At 40.6% G+C, this 17620-nt stretch overlaps 2 protein-coding genes across 2 annotated transcripts; both read left to right on the top strand.

The window, feature by feature from the left end:
- Nucleotides 1–1797: 1797 nt before the first annotated feature.
- On the top strand, nt 1798–4265 carry adma (adrenomedullin a). Its single transcript, XM_070828916.1, has 4 exons — nt 1798–1908; nt 2508–2610; nt 2749–2874; nt 3017–4265. The coding sequence occupies exons 2-4, from the start codon at nt 2516–2518 to the stop codon at nt 3318–3320; spliced, it is 525 nt and encodes a 174-aa protein (XP_070685017.1). The 5' UTR covers nt 1798–1908; nt 2508–2515; the 3' UTR covers nt 3321–4265.
- A 5424-nt stretch (nt 4266–9689) lies between these two features.
- ampd3a (adenosine monophosphate deaminase 3a) lies at nt 9690–17533 on the top strand. The gene is made up of 15 exons (XM_070832797.1): nt 9690–9765; nt 12085–12307; nt 12457–12637; nt 12806–12971; nt 13066–13285; nt 13410–13539; nt 13717–13911; nt 14197–14328; nt 14412–14575; nt 14663–14789; nt 15073–15236; nt 15571–15691; nt 16632–16805; nt 16907–17017; nt 17133–17533. The coding sequence occupies exons 1-15, from the start codon at nt 9744–9746 to the stop codon at nt 17307–17309; spliced, it is 2307 nt and encodes a 768-aa protein (XP_070688898.1). The 5' UTR covers nt 9690–9743; the 3' UTR covers nt 17310–17533.
- The last annotated feature ends 87 nt before the right edge of the window (nt 17534–17620 follow it).

Consider the following 17620-nt stretch of genomic DNA (forward strand, 5'->3'; position numbering starts at 1 on the left):
GAATGTCAAGTGTTGAGTATGTTTGAAATTATGTTGAAATGCACCGACTTTCGCCTTTACCGAAACTGAAACAAAAATCAAAACTGAAAGCATTTTCTAAACCTATTCTCAAACTATTCCATATTGCACCTTGTGGAAATTACAGCACTGGGATTTCTACACTAGTAAAATGAAATGGTTTTTCTCTGGTATTTACAGCATTTCATACATGGAATGAAAGGGCGTATGATTTCAATTATTTTGGAATCAGTGTCTCTGAAGTGTACATTATCTCTTCATAACAAAATGTTTATCTCTGGCACAGACACAGATCTACACACGCTGTGGGTCAGTGATGAAGGATGTGATACAAAGACATTATTTCTGACTGTGTATGTTTCGCCTTTGGGGCTTATTATCTACATCTGCCTCATGAACCCCACTGACAGAGGTGTTGTTTAGAGCCCTACAGAATACACTGTAGCTCACTGTTCTTTAAATATATTCCTCCCTGTGTTACTTTAACCTATTTATCTTTAATAAAAACACACATGATTGGCGACCAGTCCGGGGTGCACCCCGCCTCTCGGCCAGTGTCAGCTGGGATTGGCTCCAGCGACCCTTAAGGATAAGAGGTATAGACAATGGATGGATAAACATATATGGACGTGCCAAACGTGCTGCATGCAGGCTTACAGTGACTCTCTGTACTGGCCATCACATGGAGTAAAAAATAATGTGAGGGACTGATATTGTCTGAGAGGTACAGGCAGACTGGATGTCTCTCCCATTATCAACCACCAGATTCTTGTGAATGCATTCCTGAGGCCAAAAGTGAAGTCATATAACTTCAAATTTATAACAGCAACAGTTCAGTAGAATTATTTCTAAAAAATGTCTAAGCCAATATTGTTCATACGTCATAGATTGTTGTTCAAGTTCCTTTTCTGACTCTAAATTTATTTTTAGATAATTGTAAAATTCCATTTCACATTTATCCAAATATTCAAATAAATTACATGGTGAGTCTGGAGTCAAATATTTGCCTTGTACAAACAAATACATTGAATATATTGTGTTTACAGTTTGGCATACTTACTATATTTAATCAGTTACTCAATGCTTGTCTCCTTCCACATCTCAAATTCATCATTCAGGGCACTTCAGGCTCACATGGAACTTCACTGTGTCGGGGAGTGTCCTGAAAAGCAGATTGTGGAAACATTCCTTAAATTTTATTCGACACAATTAGCTAGTTGGGCTGAAAGGAGGGTTAACAAAAACTACAACTAACTTATGTTAAAGTTCAAATATAATGAGATGAATGTTTAAGCCTTTTCTTTTGTGATTATTTAGAGTTCTAGTACTCCCCCACCCATAGAAGAGATGAACAAATTGTTCTCTAACAGGGACAGTGAGTGTGGTATTTCACTTGCATAACTTATGACCATTGATTTGTTGAACATTATATACACATACTGAAGCAAAACAAGCAACATTTTATGACAATATTAAAACTTTGATATTGCATCATTCATACTGAGCTGTGAAAAAGTTCATGCTTTGACTCAGTTTAAACAGGAAACAATGGCTGCAATTACTCTCTGAGCTGTAAAACTATTTTTTAATTTTTGATTTTCATTCCTGATCTCATTACTTTGTTGCGCTGTTGTACTACATGTGCAGCAGCACAGCAGTAATGTACTGCATGGGGTGGGGGAAAAGGATGAGAAACTGTGTGTGTCAGTCAATGAGCCCCTCCCACCTCCTGTATAAAGGCTCCCTGTCTGGTGTGTAGGAGCTATTAGCAGAGTGACACAGCTGCCTTACAGAGCCAGTGGCAAATTCAAGAAACCTGTGGAGTACTCTTTTACAACTGATTCTACAACAAGACCTTTCTCTTCCAGCTGAATTATCAGAGAACTACAGGTATGTGCACTTTCTTTTCAAGAGGATATTGCTGTGATTTGCACTGCTCCCAGCTGATGGCTTTATCCTTGCTTTTTTGAGGTCAGGGCACAAGTGTAGAGACAAGGACAGGTTATCTGTCTGGTTATATAAGCAGTTCAGCTCTTAATGTGCGTGTCTGTGGAGGAATTGTCCTCAAGGTGTAAAGCATCCAACAGAGGCAGTACATCATACATTTAGCAATTTTTTTTGCTATGTTATGTTCTATATAATCGGGTGACTGAGTTGAGCATTTTAGTTTTTTTTTTTACTTTTGAGCTGAGCCTATTTTGGACCCCTCATTGGTAGAATGTCCTTCGCTGTATTGGCCAGGGGCCCAAAGCATGGTTGTTGGTTTACTTAGCTGAGCAAAATCTGACCTTAGCTTAACATTCTAAATAAATGAATGATAAGTGCAAATAACTTGGCTTTTGGACTCTTGTGTAAGCAAGCCCCAGTGTTGCATTTAATGGAAACACAGTGTAAGGGAGGTTTGCATGCATAGAGAGATAGAAGGAAATTAATGGACTTAAACTTTACAGCATGAATTAATAACTAACAAATGTTTTCTCTACTTTCAGGAGTCAAAATGAAAATGATCTTCCACTCCTTCCTCTATTGCTGTCTGATGGCAACAGTAGCACACTGTGTGGAACTTGAAGTGAATCCGGAGTTGAAAAAAAGGTGAGTTATCTAAAGAAGTAATTCACTGAATAATCAAAAGAAACCAAGTTGTAACAGTCTGTCAAGGCTGTGACAGCAGTTACCTGTCTACTGAATTATCTCCCTAAGACTGATGGACCTTTTTTTCTCCCCTCCCAGGCTCAGCATATGGCTAGGGAGCAGATTGAGACGGGATCTTGACAGCGTATCAGTAGAGAAGACAGAGGAGATGGAGCACTTTGTCAGACCAGAAGATATCAGGGATACTTTGCTGCCACATTCCAGGTAAGGCACTAACCACACAACCATGTGTGTAAATGTACTTTTGCTTGTCATAGAAAAGGAATACAAAATTTAAGCAGACAATAACAACTCAGGAGTGAACAGCATGAATTAATGTGCTCTTCTCTCTGTCTCTGTCCTCCAGCACTGACATCAATGTCCGAACCAAGAGGTCTAAAAACTCAGCCAACCAGTCGAGAAGACACGGTTGCTCGCTGGGCACCTGCACAGTGCATGACCTGGCACATCGCCTGCACCAGCTCAATAACAAGTTGAAGATCGGGAGTGCCCCAGTTGACAAGATCAGCCCACAGGGATACGGCCGGAGGCGTCGATCTCTTCCAGCGCACAGAGTCACACTGAGGCTAGAGCAGGGCAGGCTGAGGCCCGTGTGGAGCATAACTGACTCGCAAGTTCACAAGCTTGAGTCTCTCCTCAGACGGACATGAGCAGAACTCTGCAAGAGGAGCTGGGAACAAAAGCGAGGGAGTAGTGTCCTCTCTGCTCTGTTCTAAAATTCTCGAAATGCCTCTGACTGCTGCCAAGTATTCTCCAGTGCATTTTTTCCAGGCGTGAGGACTGAGTCAGAGCAAGACTGGCTGCACTGAGCTTCTTGCAGCTCAGCGATGTAGAGCGTGCAAACAACTGCAGCTGGCTTACAGACACTGGATGGCACAGCGAGGAGCAAACTACAGGTGCTGCTCTCTGCTTGGCAGGGGGAAAGGAAGAGTGCTAACACCTGGCAAAGTGGACACATCCTCTGGCTCAAAGAGGGAACTCTCTTCTAACATTCTGGGACTTTACACATTTCTTCCTCAAGGCCAGGACTTTGATAAGTGCTATCCTCTAAGGATTATACACCATGTTCCAAACTGTCAGCACTTGTCTGCACTTTTCCATTTGGACTTAAAGTCAAATGAATCATCAGGAAAAGACATCTTCATCACAATGCCAAACGGGAAGATAGGCTACAGAGCTCTGAAGCTCTCAGTTTATACCAAGTTTTGGACACTGTATAAGGGAAAATGCCTTAGATTCTGTGAGATATGTGCCAGTCCACAATGGATTGAAATATACTTGAAATTGTTATTGTTTGTATAAAAACATGTGCAATCTATATTTGTTTTTATTGCAGGTATATGTATATATGAATTCCTTTATTTAAATATTATATAGAGGTTACATTAAAGTACTTATGCAGATAGGACTATTTTTGTACAGGAAGAAATATACAGTATATGGGCATTGTAGCTATTTGTCATTATCTTTTGCAAACTGTGGTAATAGGATATCTGTTTTATAGGTATATTATATATTTGTAAATGTGTTCTATTTTATTTGTGTCAAAGCAATAACTTTGTTATTCAATAAACATTTTGCATACAAAACCTAGACCTTGTCCAGACCTCCTTTGCTCCTGGCTCTTGTAAATTCAAAGTGGCATTCTATTGTCTGGAGTTCACTGCTATAGCAAGACACAGAGCACCTGGCCTCTGTTAAGTGATTACAGGGTCTCATTAGAGCCTCCCCTCCTCTCACTACATTCCCCTAGTTATGACACCCCCCCCCCTTCCCCTCAGAAAAAGGGCAGACAGGGTGCCAGGCGCATTCCTGCTTGGTTCAGCTCATATTTGTTTGGCTCACCCCACACCACAGACCAGCCCTAAAGCCATCAGAGGAGGCTGAGCTCCATCTGTATTCAATGGTAGATGGTTGGGACACAAGAAGGCTGATGCGGGGGGTTCCGGCCTTACATTCCTGCGAAAGCATCGCAAAAACGGGTCCAAAAAAGCACTGATCATGACCTTCACATTCAAGTGGCCCCCTGAGACTGAACAGCACTGAAAGGCTGCAGACATCCTTCCTTGACACATTATCACGCCTTCTCTCAGACTACACCACCTGCGACATGTACACAGATTTCTCTTTTGGCTGTATTCCTTTTCTCTCTTCAGACCAGTCCCACAAAGGGCACAACTCTCAACAAGGCACTTTGATAATCTACATACAGTAGTTTAAACACTTCACAGAATGACAGGCCATCAGGTCAGACTGAGGATATTCACATACGCAGATTCACTACAATTAAAAGTCAGGAATTCAATAATGGTATTAAGTAAGTCCAACTAACTGGATCCTTAGGGTAGGATATTCATTGCCACTTGTTTCACGTCCCCAGTGCTCATTACTAGCACGTCTATCAGCTTTTCCTTCAAGCACTAATTGGATATTCACTTGGCTTTTACAAACAAGACTTAGTGAAATCATCCAGGAAATGAGCGATAAGCCTGTGACTGAATTCAATTATGTATGGCCTTAGTTTTTTGTAAAGCCCAAAGCATTTTATACCCATTTAAAATGTGATGATTAGAAATTAGAAGTGTTGGCTGGAGATGGTGTCTGCTTTTGCTTTAATTGACCAGAAAAGCCAATTACAGCTTTGCAAAACTTTGTATTATGTTTGTGTGCAGGAGAAACAGAGTGAGCTTCAAAACTGTAATTGTATGTTCTCTATTGCCATCTAGTGAAATTGGATGGGTAAAACTGCAATATTTGTGCTTGTGGTTGTGACTTATTGGATAAGATGAGATAGCAAAATCTAAATGTACATCTCATAAATAATAATTATGCATTTTCGAAGTTTATTTTCATCTTGATAAAATACAGGTAAGGCATTTATGCGTTCACTCACATTACACAGTATACGCAGTTTTGCACTTTCATAGATTGCAGAGGTGTTTAACTGCATTCGCAAAACACAATCATTAATCAGCAGAACACAAGTATGCTCATGGTTTACTGCTGTGTTTGTTTGCAGCCTGTTCTTTTGCATGGAGAGATTTATACTTATAAAATGAGCTTCCAATGTTACCACAATAAAACATGAAGATGTGGGCGGCTTATCTCTTTCTGATATTGCGTAATGTAGGCATAGCTTCTGTTACATTAAATCAGAACATTGCACAATAGCAACCACATGTCAGTAACACAACACCTGTCCCACTTATGGATGAATGTCATGGGCCATCAACAAATACTGCAAAGTAAAACAAAGTGATGTGCCATCTAGTGGCTGATTAAATTATGTGTGTTTCTACATTTTGAATGGGGATTTATTTTCAACACTAAAGTCTCATTGTGGAAAATTAAATAAATATTAAGTAAAGAAAAAGCACAGTGTTTCTCACCACGGTCAAAGCAACCTAAGAATAGACTAAATGGATCTGGATCTGGCCCACTGAGTGTACTAACTATGTGAAGGTGTCAGTAAGCCAATCAACTGGGGACGCCAGTGACGTGATGATGACATCAAGAAACTGAGCAGCATTCAAGTTGAACCAATAAAAATAATACCCACTTTTCAGGACTTACTGTATACTAAGCTCCCAGCCTTTCTTACTGCTGTGGTGTAGCTATATTTCACCTGGATTATTTGTTGGACCTGCTCTTTCCAGCAGGATATCAGCTAAAATGCCTTCACCATTGTAAATGTATTTGCAAAATGCAGCTGAGTGAAAATGGGGTATCTGGAAAATACCCATCAGGAATTCAGGTATTAATAAGAGTTATACTAGTTATACTGTTTGTGGTCACTGGTCACAGGAGAGGAGAGGAGAGGAGAGGAGAGGAGAGGAGAGGAGAGGAGAGGAGACAGTTGATATATCAATCAGACAACTCTGCTGTCAATCAAAATGATATAGGCCCAGAGCTAAGAGTCAGTCCTCTGTAGCAGACTCTAAAAGTACCCTGACAGCCTGGGCTGAGAGGATTAGCCTCATAATCTCAAACACTGTCAGGCTAAATCCGGGACTGTGGGCCCCCTGCTGCTTATGACCACAGCAGTAAAGCAGTAAGACTGTGTGAGCTATTCATTCATGCTGTACTACTAGACTGCTTATTCTGCTCTGCTAAGGTATCAGAGAAAGTGCCTTGATCTGTCTGGGAGACTCTTGCCAGAGACTGGTGTTACCAATGGTACAAACAGATTGGACTGGATGTACTCTAATTGTCTTAAACTTAGTTGAGGGGCTGCAGTTAAAGAGAAAGAAGTGAGAAGAAGGTTTTCACGCTTTGAAACAAATAAGTCTACCGAATGAAAACTATCATATTATTTGTACATTTATTGCTCATCTAATCCAAAGAGTACCCTTTTACATTGTTGTTATTATTTGCTAGTCTGTTCATGTCACATCTTGGGGAGATTAGTCTCTAAGAAAGAAGAGTAAAGCGAGTAAAACACTGATATTTTACATATTGACACATAATTGGATGTAATTCTTCACTAAGTGCTGCCTGAAAACAGCTAAATGACAATGACAGCTGACTTCAGCATTTGCTCAGCTGATGTCCTCGTACAAAGCTGTGGCAATGAAGGAGTTAAGGATGGAGTGATGTGCACTGCAGGGTGGTGGATGAGATATCATATACTCCAGTCACAACAAGAGCACAGCATGACTTCGATGTTTCTCTGAGGGAACTTCAGACGCACATCAGAGACAGTAGAGCCTGAGGAGGTGAGTGGACTTATTTGACATATTAGTGGTCTAGAGCCAGTGATGACCATGGATTGACTATGGGAGTCAGGCCAAATCAATTTTGTTTATGTAGCCCAATATTACAAATTAGCCCAAGGGGGATTTCAATCTTTATATCTTGCAAAAAAAATATTCTTGATTTAGAATTATATGCTGTGGTTATCTTGTGCATCAGTATCAAAACTCATTAGTTGGTGCCAAAAATTACACACCTAGACTCCAAATGTATCTGACAAGTGTTAGAGTAGCTGTAAGGGAGGATGCTTTGCATTCATGGGTGAGTGCTCTTCCTTCACTTTTATCTTTATTCCTCTCCAGGCCCAGTCACAGCCAAAGATGAGAAGAGGAGAAACGCCCCTTTTAAAGCAGCAGTCAAATCCTTGCTTGGGAAAGAGTGAGCTTCTTTTCTTTCCCCTTCTCTTTGCTATCTCTATGAATTGTAAATGGCTTTCTCTTGTGTTGTTGACCTTCCTCTCAGATATGACTTTGTCAAAGAGCCAGCTTGGGGGCTCAGCCAATAACAGCAGTGACGTGTCTGAGAAAAGCCAAAAAAAGACAAGATAAAGACAGCAGAACATGGCGAGCTGGGTCTGAGATAATGGCCTCTGAGGGCCTCCTGTGGGATTTACACAGTGAATGGGAAATAATGAATGATGATCCTTATTCTCCAAATTAACTGCGGAGATGATATGGCCACTTCCACATTTCCTCATTTACAGTGCTTTTAAGCACACTCACGAACACGAGCGCGCACACACCCACATTAGCACAGCCAAGAGTGAGCACCATTAAGACACTCCCCACATTAGTGTCTAGTAATGCTTTCTGGAGAGCTACACCATAACGCTTTCTCAGCCATCTGATCTGATGATTCCTAAACCAGACACTTTGATCAATAAGATAAAGCCTCCTGTGATGCTAAATGAAATATTCTATTAGGGTGCCCTCAATACATACCGATTTTTTTTTACAATTTCAGATTGACTGAGGAAAATCATGATGTTTAAAGCATCCATTCGCTAAATGTGAAAAGTGCAGTTTAAAAGAAATAAACACTGATGTGTGATTATAGCCACGTGTTGCAAATGATAAACTCATGAATGAGTGTAACTCTCTAGAGAAACGAAGCACGCAGAGATGCAGCATGTGCAGCATCTGTCGACTCTCTGCCATGTTGCTGTTTTACTTCAAGCAACCTGACGACTCGTACAACACAAGCCGATATGATATGAACTGAAATTAAGAAAATACACCTGGTTGTTTAGAAGAATTGTTGGACCTCTGTAGATGCTTTAGATTTGATAATAAAAAATAATGAATTTATAGTCAATAAATTCTTTAATTGTTGATCAATTCAGGGGAAATGCTGCACTATAAAATCTGTCACAGCCTGTGATTTTATCGGCACTCATCTGGGTCCAAGCAATGGTGAGGGTAAGGGCATTTTTATTATGAGAGTTTAACAGCACCAGAATCATACAATATGGAGATTATTTTATCACACTGACTGCTAGAGGAGCATTCTCACCATTAATATTAAGGGTCAGTCTAGCCACTTGGTTATAAATTGCTGTGACAGCAAGTGTAGACATATAAATAAAATGCATTATGCTGTGCAGCCTCACTTACAGATAACAAATAGTTTATGGGGTCAGCTGTCTTTGCTATCACACAAATGTGAGTTATAATTTCAGAGTGTAAAGTAGCCTAATGTCTTCTGTGAGCAGTTATTTGTTTTTAAAGTGACTTTTGCCAGGATTATATGTATTTTCAAACAGACAAGGACTAGACCATGGTCAGAACCAAGATAAAATAGTACTAATAAACAAGAGAAATAAAATAAATGGGCAAAGGCTGCTAGCCTCACTGGGGTAAAATGAGGAGCAGCTTGTGAAGCAGTTTACTGAGTGAAAAGGACAACTGTGATGACTACCTGGTTGTGATGCCTCTTTGACACTGAAGTGTCTCTCTATGTGTGCACACTGTACAATGTAAGTGCAAGCGTGAGCAACAGGAGTGCTATTTTGTTTGAGTGTTTGAGTGCGTGTGTGTGTCTAAGAGAGAGATAAACAGAGCAGCAGAGAGCAGGCTCCATCTGCTCTGAATGAGGCCCTCTCTTTGTTGACAGCCAGTTTTGTCATATTCTCAGGATTAGTAGCTCTGTCAACATGATGCCACTGGCTCCTTAAAATAGAGAGCAATGGGCAGTCAGGAAAATAAAACTGTAGTTGTGTGCCTCGGTAGACTCACAGACGGTCTGAGTCTGATCCAGATACATGCAGAGAGAATCCCTCAAGGTGCCACAGAATCTGTACAGAGAAGACAACACCTCCAGCTATGGCTCTGAGCATCACTGAAGGTAAGATGATGAGAGGCAAATCAGTGTAATACAAGATAATAGGCAAAATGGTTATGAAGTCAGGTTGCAGTACTGGCTCTTCTCTGCATCACTGCACATCTGCCATAACTGAAGGCACAGGGTCAAAATCTGACAACATCTGTGGTGACTCTATGACCTAAACGAGAGTTTGCAAAAACCTAAATTAATTCTAGAAGAATTAAAGTAATGTTGACTTGATGCACAAATGGATAAATGAATAAAACAAAGTTATATCAAATACACAGGTAACAGGTAGCAGATAACTACTGTGTACAGATACATTTTACTTTCTTTTTCATTTATTGCATTGATTTTCAGCAGGTTAACAAAAAGGCTCAACACTTCCTGCAATACTTCTTGTTTACAAAGCTTTTTTTGTCTGCAGAAAAACTCCTTTTTTCAGCCATGACATGCTCTTGACCCTGGTTGTCATGGTAACAGTCAAAGAAAGCAGACGTTCAGGCAGGGAGATAAATTGAGACTAAATACAGTCTGTGCTCAAAAGGTAATTTATCCGTACCTAATTAAGCTAAAATACCAGTCAAAGCTTTTGTAATGAATTTACCAACAGCGACATCCCGACAGGATGGGTAAAGTTAAAGTTAAGCCTCAAATAAAACGTGTCCAAAGGAAAGAACATGCTACGAATAGAGGTCAGTAGCTAACCACAATACAGTATCTAATATAATTATTTAGCTAAATGTTAACATTGCATATATTGTACCTAACTTTAGCCAGTTTGTTGGTTTAAAACTGCACCGTACTTTCCTAACAAAAAAAAGGATGCAGCTAACCATTAGCAACTTTACCGTTAGCATTGAAGTAGTGCTAATTCATTAGCTAATGTTAGGCTAACATTAGCCGCGGACTGATTTTAACAATGTGTGGATAGGTTGTGTGATAATGTGATAATGGCTATTTGCTTTTCCTCCTCAAAAGCAGTCTTTTTTTACATTAGATTTCTGTATAATCTTTTTGGAAAAAGTTGATACTTTTTACTTGTAATGCTTCCCCCCCCTGTTTTGTATTAAGAATTTTTCTGTGATTAACTAGTTCCAGTTGTTGGAACTAACTGTTACAATAGAGCTGTTTTTACTGCTGTGTGTGTGTGTGTGTGTGTGTGTGTGTGTGTGTGTGTGTGTGGAAAAAGTGAGGAAAGTATTTGTTTCACAGAAATTATTTTGGGGTGTATGGGAGGGCACTTAATAATTCATAAGGCCATCATCTCTAGATCAATACAGCTTTGTGAGCCTATCCCTTTTCACGGTGTGCATGTGGTACCAAAAAGCTCCAGAGCAGCGGTGATGCACACAGCTGTTGTCAGGATAGTGTTGTGTGTCCGGAATGATAAGCTTCCTGGAAGCATCCTGGCAGGGCGGAAAATTGGCTTATATGACACTATGCAACATGGCCTTTCTCTGTTGTTGCTTCAGCACTCCAGTGACCAGCTCTGTATCCCGTATCACTGAGGATATCAACAAGACACTGTCAGTTCACCCAGGTTATCTCCATGCAGAAATAGACAGTTCTCTGTTAGACATAGCTGCTGTACTGTATGTGTCTGTGACTGTTAACAGATAAGGCACATCCAAGATTACATACTGTAGTAAAATGTTGTTTTAGTGTGTGTTTGCAGCTATACTCAAAGGGCTAAAACAGAATTACTGCCATTGTTTTTATTAAGGGGGAAAAGGGACTTCCACATTAAAGTAAATTTAATGTAACAATCTGACAGAAGCTATTTCCAAAATGTCATTGTGCTGGTACACAACTAAAAATACTTTCATCTTAAGTACTGCGGTATGATGGATACTCATACCGCATGAAAGAGTAGAGAATGAATGAAAAAGTACAACAAAAAAAGATAGCAAACTGGAATACAGAGTAACATAAAAATCAAAGTATTTCCATTAATAGTAAAGCTAGGTAATGTAATATAGACAATAAATGTTAATAGTGGCCATGAAATCAACTGGGAGTGGATGTAAATTTGCTACAATTCTCAATGACAACCAGAAAACTTAATAAGAAGTGAACATGAACAACTGCAGCAACTGAATGTTACTTGAGCCACATGAACAATTCACACAGAGCTCTGCAGGTGGTGATGCTGTTCTGCAAATAGTTCTTGAATGTCCTGCACCAAAACCCTTAGACAGCTAGATTTGCTTGTGTACAAAACAGCACAAACTGGTCAGAGCAAGTTAAATTCTGATAAGGAGGGCAGGTCCTCTTTGTATCCTATGATTACATGTCATTGTCTTCAGGCATTTTACGGTAGCTTCTGCCCTGTTACAGATATGCCTCGTCAGTTCCTGAAGGTAACTCTGAGTGAAGCAGAGGAAGAGACACAACTGCTAGCAGAGAAAGTATATGCATCAGCGCTGAAGGAAGAAGACAACAAGGATGCCTTATCAATGTTCACTGTGTCTGAGGACTGCCCGATTGGACTCCAGCAAGCAAAGGAACATGAACTGCTTAAGGAGCTGGCAGAGCAACAGTCAGAGGAGAGTACCAAGAGGTAGGCCCTGCTACTGGACAGGCACCAAATCACAGATGATGTTGTCATCAGTCGAATCGATGTCACAAATGATCCTAAGACAAACAGTTGTATGATGACTTAGGGAAAAGTTACGCTCTCTTACATTAGTTATGTTGCTAATTTTGCAGGAAGAAGAGCTTGAAGATGATTCGCTCCCAGTCACTGTCCCTGCAGATCACAGTAAACACAGACTGTACGCGGTCAGTGGCAGTTACACCATTCCTGTCCCCGAGCTCCACCTGCTCGTCAGTGCCAGAAAACTGCCCTGATTACCAGAGGGTCACTATTAGTGGCGATTACTGTGCAGGAGTAAGTACTATAAACAGGGACATTACTGGTGCACATCACAGTTAGAGAACTCTGCATACTGTAAGTTCTCATCTACTGATGTAATCCATGATATATTTTTACAATTACCAGATAACTTAGATAAGACATTTAAGATTAAAGTATGTGTCATGTCCATTCCCCTTTCAGATCACAGTGGAGGACTATGAACAGGCAGCCAAAAGTCTGTTTAAGGCCCTACTTATTCGTGAGAAATACTCAAAGCTAGCCTATCATAGATTCTGCAGAACCACGGCGCAGTTCCTCCGCAGTGCTGAGAACATGAGATGGAGCGAAGAAGACGAGGTTCTACCAGGTTTGAAGTGTACATCCATTACAGTATTTGAAACACTCACTGATGCTTTATTCTGGCTTATGTTACATTAACAGAACAATGTTATGGCCACCAGATATGTGCCCGCATCCAACAGATGGAGAAGATGCCTACAGCACGGAGAACATCCCAGACAATCTGAACTATGAACTGAAGATGAAGGATGGGATAGTGTATGTGTATGACAATGCCAAGGCTCTGAGAGAGAACCAGCCTCATGACCTTCCTTACCCAGACTTAGAGACCTTTGCAATAGACCTCAGTCATGTGCTGGCAATGATCGCAGATGGGCCCACGTAAGTTGTCAAAACAAAAAGACCCCACAGCTATGCTGGCTGAATAAACAGTCCTGGTTGTAAAACCGGTTGTTGCCATATGCAGTGCAACACTTCCTAAACTGAGGTCCACTCTTATTCTCAGGAAGACCTACTGTCACAGAAGACTAAATTTCTTGAGTTCAAAGTTCTACCTGCATGAGATGCTCAATGAGATGGCTGAACTAAAGGAACTGAAAAGTGTGCCTCACAGAGATTTCTACAATGTTAGAAAGGTTAGAGTTTTATCCATAGGTGTTATAAAGAGAGTTTAAGACATGTCCAAAGATTTCCTATGTGAAAACTCTAAAATACACAAGACACAATACTGTCACTTGTTCCATAACTTTAACTATTTGTAAAATAAAAGCTTAGAAAAGCCATGAGACTGACCTTAGTCATTGTTTTTTCAGGTGGACACGCATATCCATGCAGCTGCCTGCATGTCTCAGAAACACCTGCTGACCTTCATCCAGAAAACATACAAGACTGATGCTGACCGTGTGGTGTTGGAAAAGGCTGGACAAAAGATGACTCTCCAGCAGGTTTTCCACAGCCTCAATAAGGACCCGTATGACCTTACCGTGGACTCTCTGGATGTACATGCTGTAAGAAAAGTAGAAAATGCCACCATCTGTTAGCATTATGTTTTCAAGAGTTATGCTTTTAGTGTTCATTTGTAGCTATATTCAGGTAGTAAATTAATGTAGTCCTCACTTTTATCAGAATGTGACTATATACAGTTTATTATGTTCCTTTCAAGGCATAAATGGATGTGAATTTGATGTCTGATACTCTCACTGCCTCACATGTCACTTCATTTTACTGCCTGTGCAGGTAAATACCAAGATAATTTTCCATGATTGACCATTTGTCATTCATACATTTTATAGGGGAGACAAACCTTCCACCGGTTTGACAAGTTCAATTCAAAGTATAATCCGGTGGGAGCCAGTGAGCTTCGAGAGATCTTCCTGAAAACGGACAACCTCATTAATGGAGAGTATTTTGCTCGCATCACAAAGGTATCATATCATCATAATTCTGCATTTCAAGTCAGAACTAAAGCAGAGATAGTTTAACACACTCCAAATCTCACTTTTACAAGGAAGTGGCCCATGACCTGGAGGAGAGTAAGTACCAGCATGCAGAACCACGCCTTTCCATCTACGGACGCTCTCCAGAGGAATGGGACAGTCTGGCTAAGTGGTTTATTCACCACAGAGTGCACTCTCCAAACATGAGATGGGTCATTCAAGTGCCCAGAATATAGTGAGTGCTCAAGCCTTAAAAAAAAAGTTTCTAATTTAAAAGAATTTCTTAAAAATATAAAGATAACCGTGTTTTAATGTGTTTCAGTGATATTTTCAAGTCAAAGAAGCTGGTACCTAACTTTGCCAAGATGCTGGAGAACATATTCCTTCCTCTGTTTGAGGCCACTGTTAACCCACAGCAGCACAAAGAACTTCACGTTTTCCTCAAATATGTAAGATGTTGTATTTTTTGGGGTTAATCATAGCAAAACCTACGTAGACCATTAGGTGTTGGGAGTTTTTGATAAATTGTGCTCATAAACTTGTGATTCACCCCTTTAAATTAATAACTTAAGTTCACAAAAATTATAATTAATTCCCTCACGTTTTAAATGTATACCTATACCTAGAACTATATATATGTGTGCGTGTGTGTGTGTGTGTATGATACCTGGCATCATAAACCTATCTCAGTGGTAAATAACTATCTAATCTTTTTTTTGGGTGTTTGTGCAGGTATCAGGCTTTGACAGCGTGGACGATGAGTCCAAACACAGCGATCACATGTTCTCCTTCAGGAGCCCGAAGCCAGAACAGTGGACGACAGATGACAACCCTCCTTACAGCTACTACCTCTTCCACATGTATGCAAACATCATGGTCCTCAACAACCTCAGAAAGTAAGAGTTAATGCTGTCGTCCTTCCAAACACTCACTTAGTGCTTTGCTGTGAGATTGATGGAGGAAAATGTTTGACTTTAGAGTCCAGGACCTGACGAGGTACTGTGGGTCCAGCACTCAGTGGACAGTTTACTTTGTAGAGGGAACATGTGATTAATCAATCATAGTGAAGTATCAAACCTTACAAGTACTGAACCACTTAACACATCTCAATATGCAGTACAGTCGATACCTATAAATACTCTCAGTATAGTGAATATAAGGACAAACAGACACTGTTCCATGATTTGCTCGTAGGTCGACTTATTTGTTGTCCTGTTGTGTCCTCTACAGAGAGCGTGGACTGAGCACCTTCCAGTTCCGTCCCCATTGTGGAGAAGCTGGATCAATCACTCATTTGGTCTCTGCCTTTCTCACATCTGACAACATCTCACATGGACTCAACTTGAAGAAGGTACTTCACACCTGTTGACAGGGTCATTTTTTACCCTTCTACACTAATTTAAGTGTGGTATTCAGATGTTGTCTGCAGAATTTGTCTGAGTAACCCATCCTACAGAAGGGTGGTGGGGGGGGTAACATCAGGCTGCTGCTGTGCGGGCTGAGCCCCAGCCAGAGATCAATAACATGACTGGATTGTTGTCTATTCTCTATATTTTTTGTCCTTGTTCAAAATGCATTACAATAGACCCTTTCTTCCCTCTGGATGCTTTAAAGTCTGGTTTGAGACCAAGTTTTTTCAGCCTTTGTATTTGAAATGTCCTGCAGATTTCTCACCATTAGCTCTCCGGTTAATTATGGAGCAGCTGAAAATATGAGAACTGCAGAGGACAGAAAGGAAACTGGATGTTTTGAATTTCCAGTGAATGGACATTATGTTCCAAAAAGAGAGACCAGAAAGAGAGTCCTGAAGAAAGAAAAACTGATGACAAGGTCTCATTGGTATTGAAATACAACCCAAACTGAGTTTGAATCATTTTGCTCAATGCAATAGCAAGACAAGTTTTAATCTGTGTCATTTATTCATTACAATCGTAATAACTGAACTTTATCTCACTGGAAATTTGGACAGTGTGGATAAAGTCCTACAAACTCTCATGTTACTGTTCATTATGGGGAACCTGGAACAAAATTTAATGTTTTAGATTTAACAATACAGTACTTGTGAATGCTTGTGCAGCCAGTAGGAACTGCAGAATAAACACAGCTCACCACTACAAAACTGAAAGATACAACTAGCATCTGGTATGTGAACAGTTGAAAATCACTTTATGAAAAGAGGCGTGATGATTCTCAAGTCAGAGCAAAGCTTGTAACATATACATAGTGTGTAACTGTAAGTGTTTGTCTGCCTGCCAGAGCAGTATTTATTTTTAAACTTCATGCTCCCTCAGAGCCCTGTGCTGCAGTACCTGTACTACCTGGCCCAGGTGCCAATTGCAATGTCTCCACTCAGCAACAACAGCCTGTTCCTGGAGTACTCCAAAAATCCTCTCCGGGAGTTCCTGCACAAAGGCCTGTGTGTGTCCTTGTCCACAGATGATCCCATGCAGTTCCACTACACCAAGGTAAACAGGAAACATGGTGTTTTATACTAAACATGGATTAGACGGATTTAATTCTTCTGCATAAATTGCTATTATATATTACTTGTGTGTCCTGATTCAAGGAACCATTGATGGAAGAGTACGCCATAGCAGCTCAGCTTTGGAAGCTCAGCACCTGTGATGTGTGTGAAATAGCCAGGAACAGTGTGCAGCAAAGTGGGCTGTCCCACCAGGTACACTGACACTTTCACACCTCATTTTTGCATTGTCTCTCTCGTACCAGGCATGGCCACATCCAGATTACTTTTAATCAACATTGATCCCACTTGTCTTATTTTTTGTTTGCAGGATAAAATGCACTTCCTAGGAGTGAACTATCTGAAAGATGGGCCTGAAGGGAACGACATCCGTCGGACCAATGTCGCCCAGATCCGCATGGCCTACAGACACGAGACACTGTGCAATGAACTTAGCTTCATAGTCGATGCAGTGAAGTCTGATGCCATGAATTCCCAGTGTGAGTGAAATAGACCTCGCATCAGACAGAATCCAAGCATGCAAGCTCTCAGTAATCATCATTTACCTTTATTTTTAAAAGTGCCAGTGAGTGACTGCGATGGTTAAATTAAAAATGAAATACTGTGTCAACTGTCCAGGGGGTACATCCCGCCTCTCGTCCAGTGTCAGCTGGGATTGGCTCCAGCCCCCCCCATGACCCTTAAGGATAATCGTTATAGACAACGGATGGATGGGTGGATATTGTGTCAGTTAAAAGCAATGCTGAGCTGGTCATAACAAAGGAGCCAGTAAAGTGAAGACACATGGCTTGGACGACT

Source organism: Pempheris klunzingeri, chromosome 1, assembly GCF_042242105.1.
Source record: "Pempheris klunzingeri isolate RE-2024b chromosome 1, fPemKlu1.hap1, whole genome shotgun sequence".
NCBI classification, from domain to species: Eukaryota; Metazoa; Chordata; class Actinopteri; order Acropomatiformes; family Pempheridae; genus Pempheris; species Pempheris klunzingeri.

Bases quoted from the DNA above. Each gene is read 5' to 3' on its own strand.
- adma (XM_070828916.1), top strand. From the start codon at position 2,516: ATGAAAATGATCTTCCACTCCTTCCTCTATTGCTGTCTGATGGCAACA. The intron at 2,611-2,748 runs GTGAGTTATCTA...CTCCCCTCCCAG, and splicing joins AATCCGGAGTTGAAAAAAAG to GCTCAGCATATGGCTAGGGA. The intron at 2,875-3,016 runs GTAAGGCACTAA...TCTGTCCTCCAG, and splicing joins ACTTTGCTGCCACATTCCAG to CACTGACATCAATGTCCGAA.
- ampd3a (XM_070832797.1), top strand. From the start codon at position 9,744: ATGGCTCTGAGCATCACTGAAG. The intron at 13,286-13,409 runs GTAAGTTGTCAA...TCTTATTCTCAG, and splicing joins ATGATCGCAGATGGGCCCAC to GAAGACCTACTGTCACAGAA. The intron at 13,540-13,716 runs GTTAGAGTTTTA...TTGTTTTTTCAG, and splicing joins ATTTCTACAATGTTAGAAAG to GTGGACACGCATATCCATGC.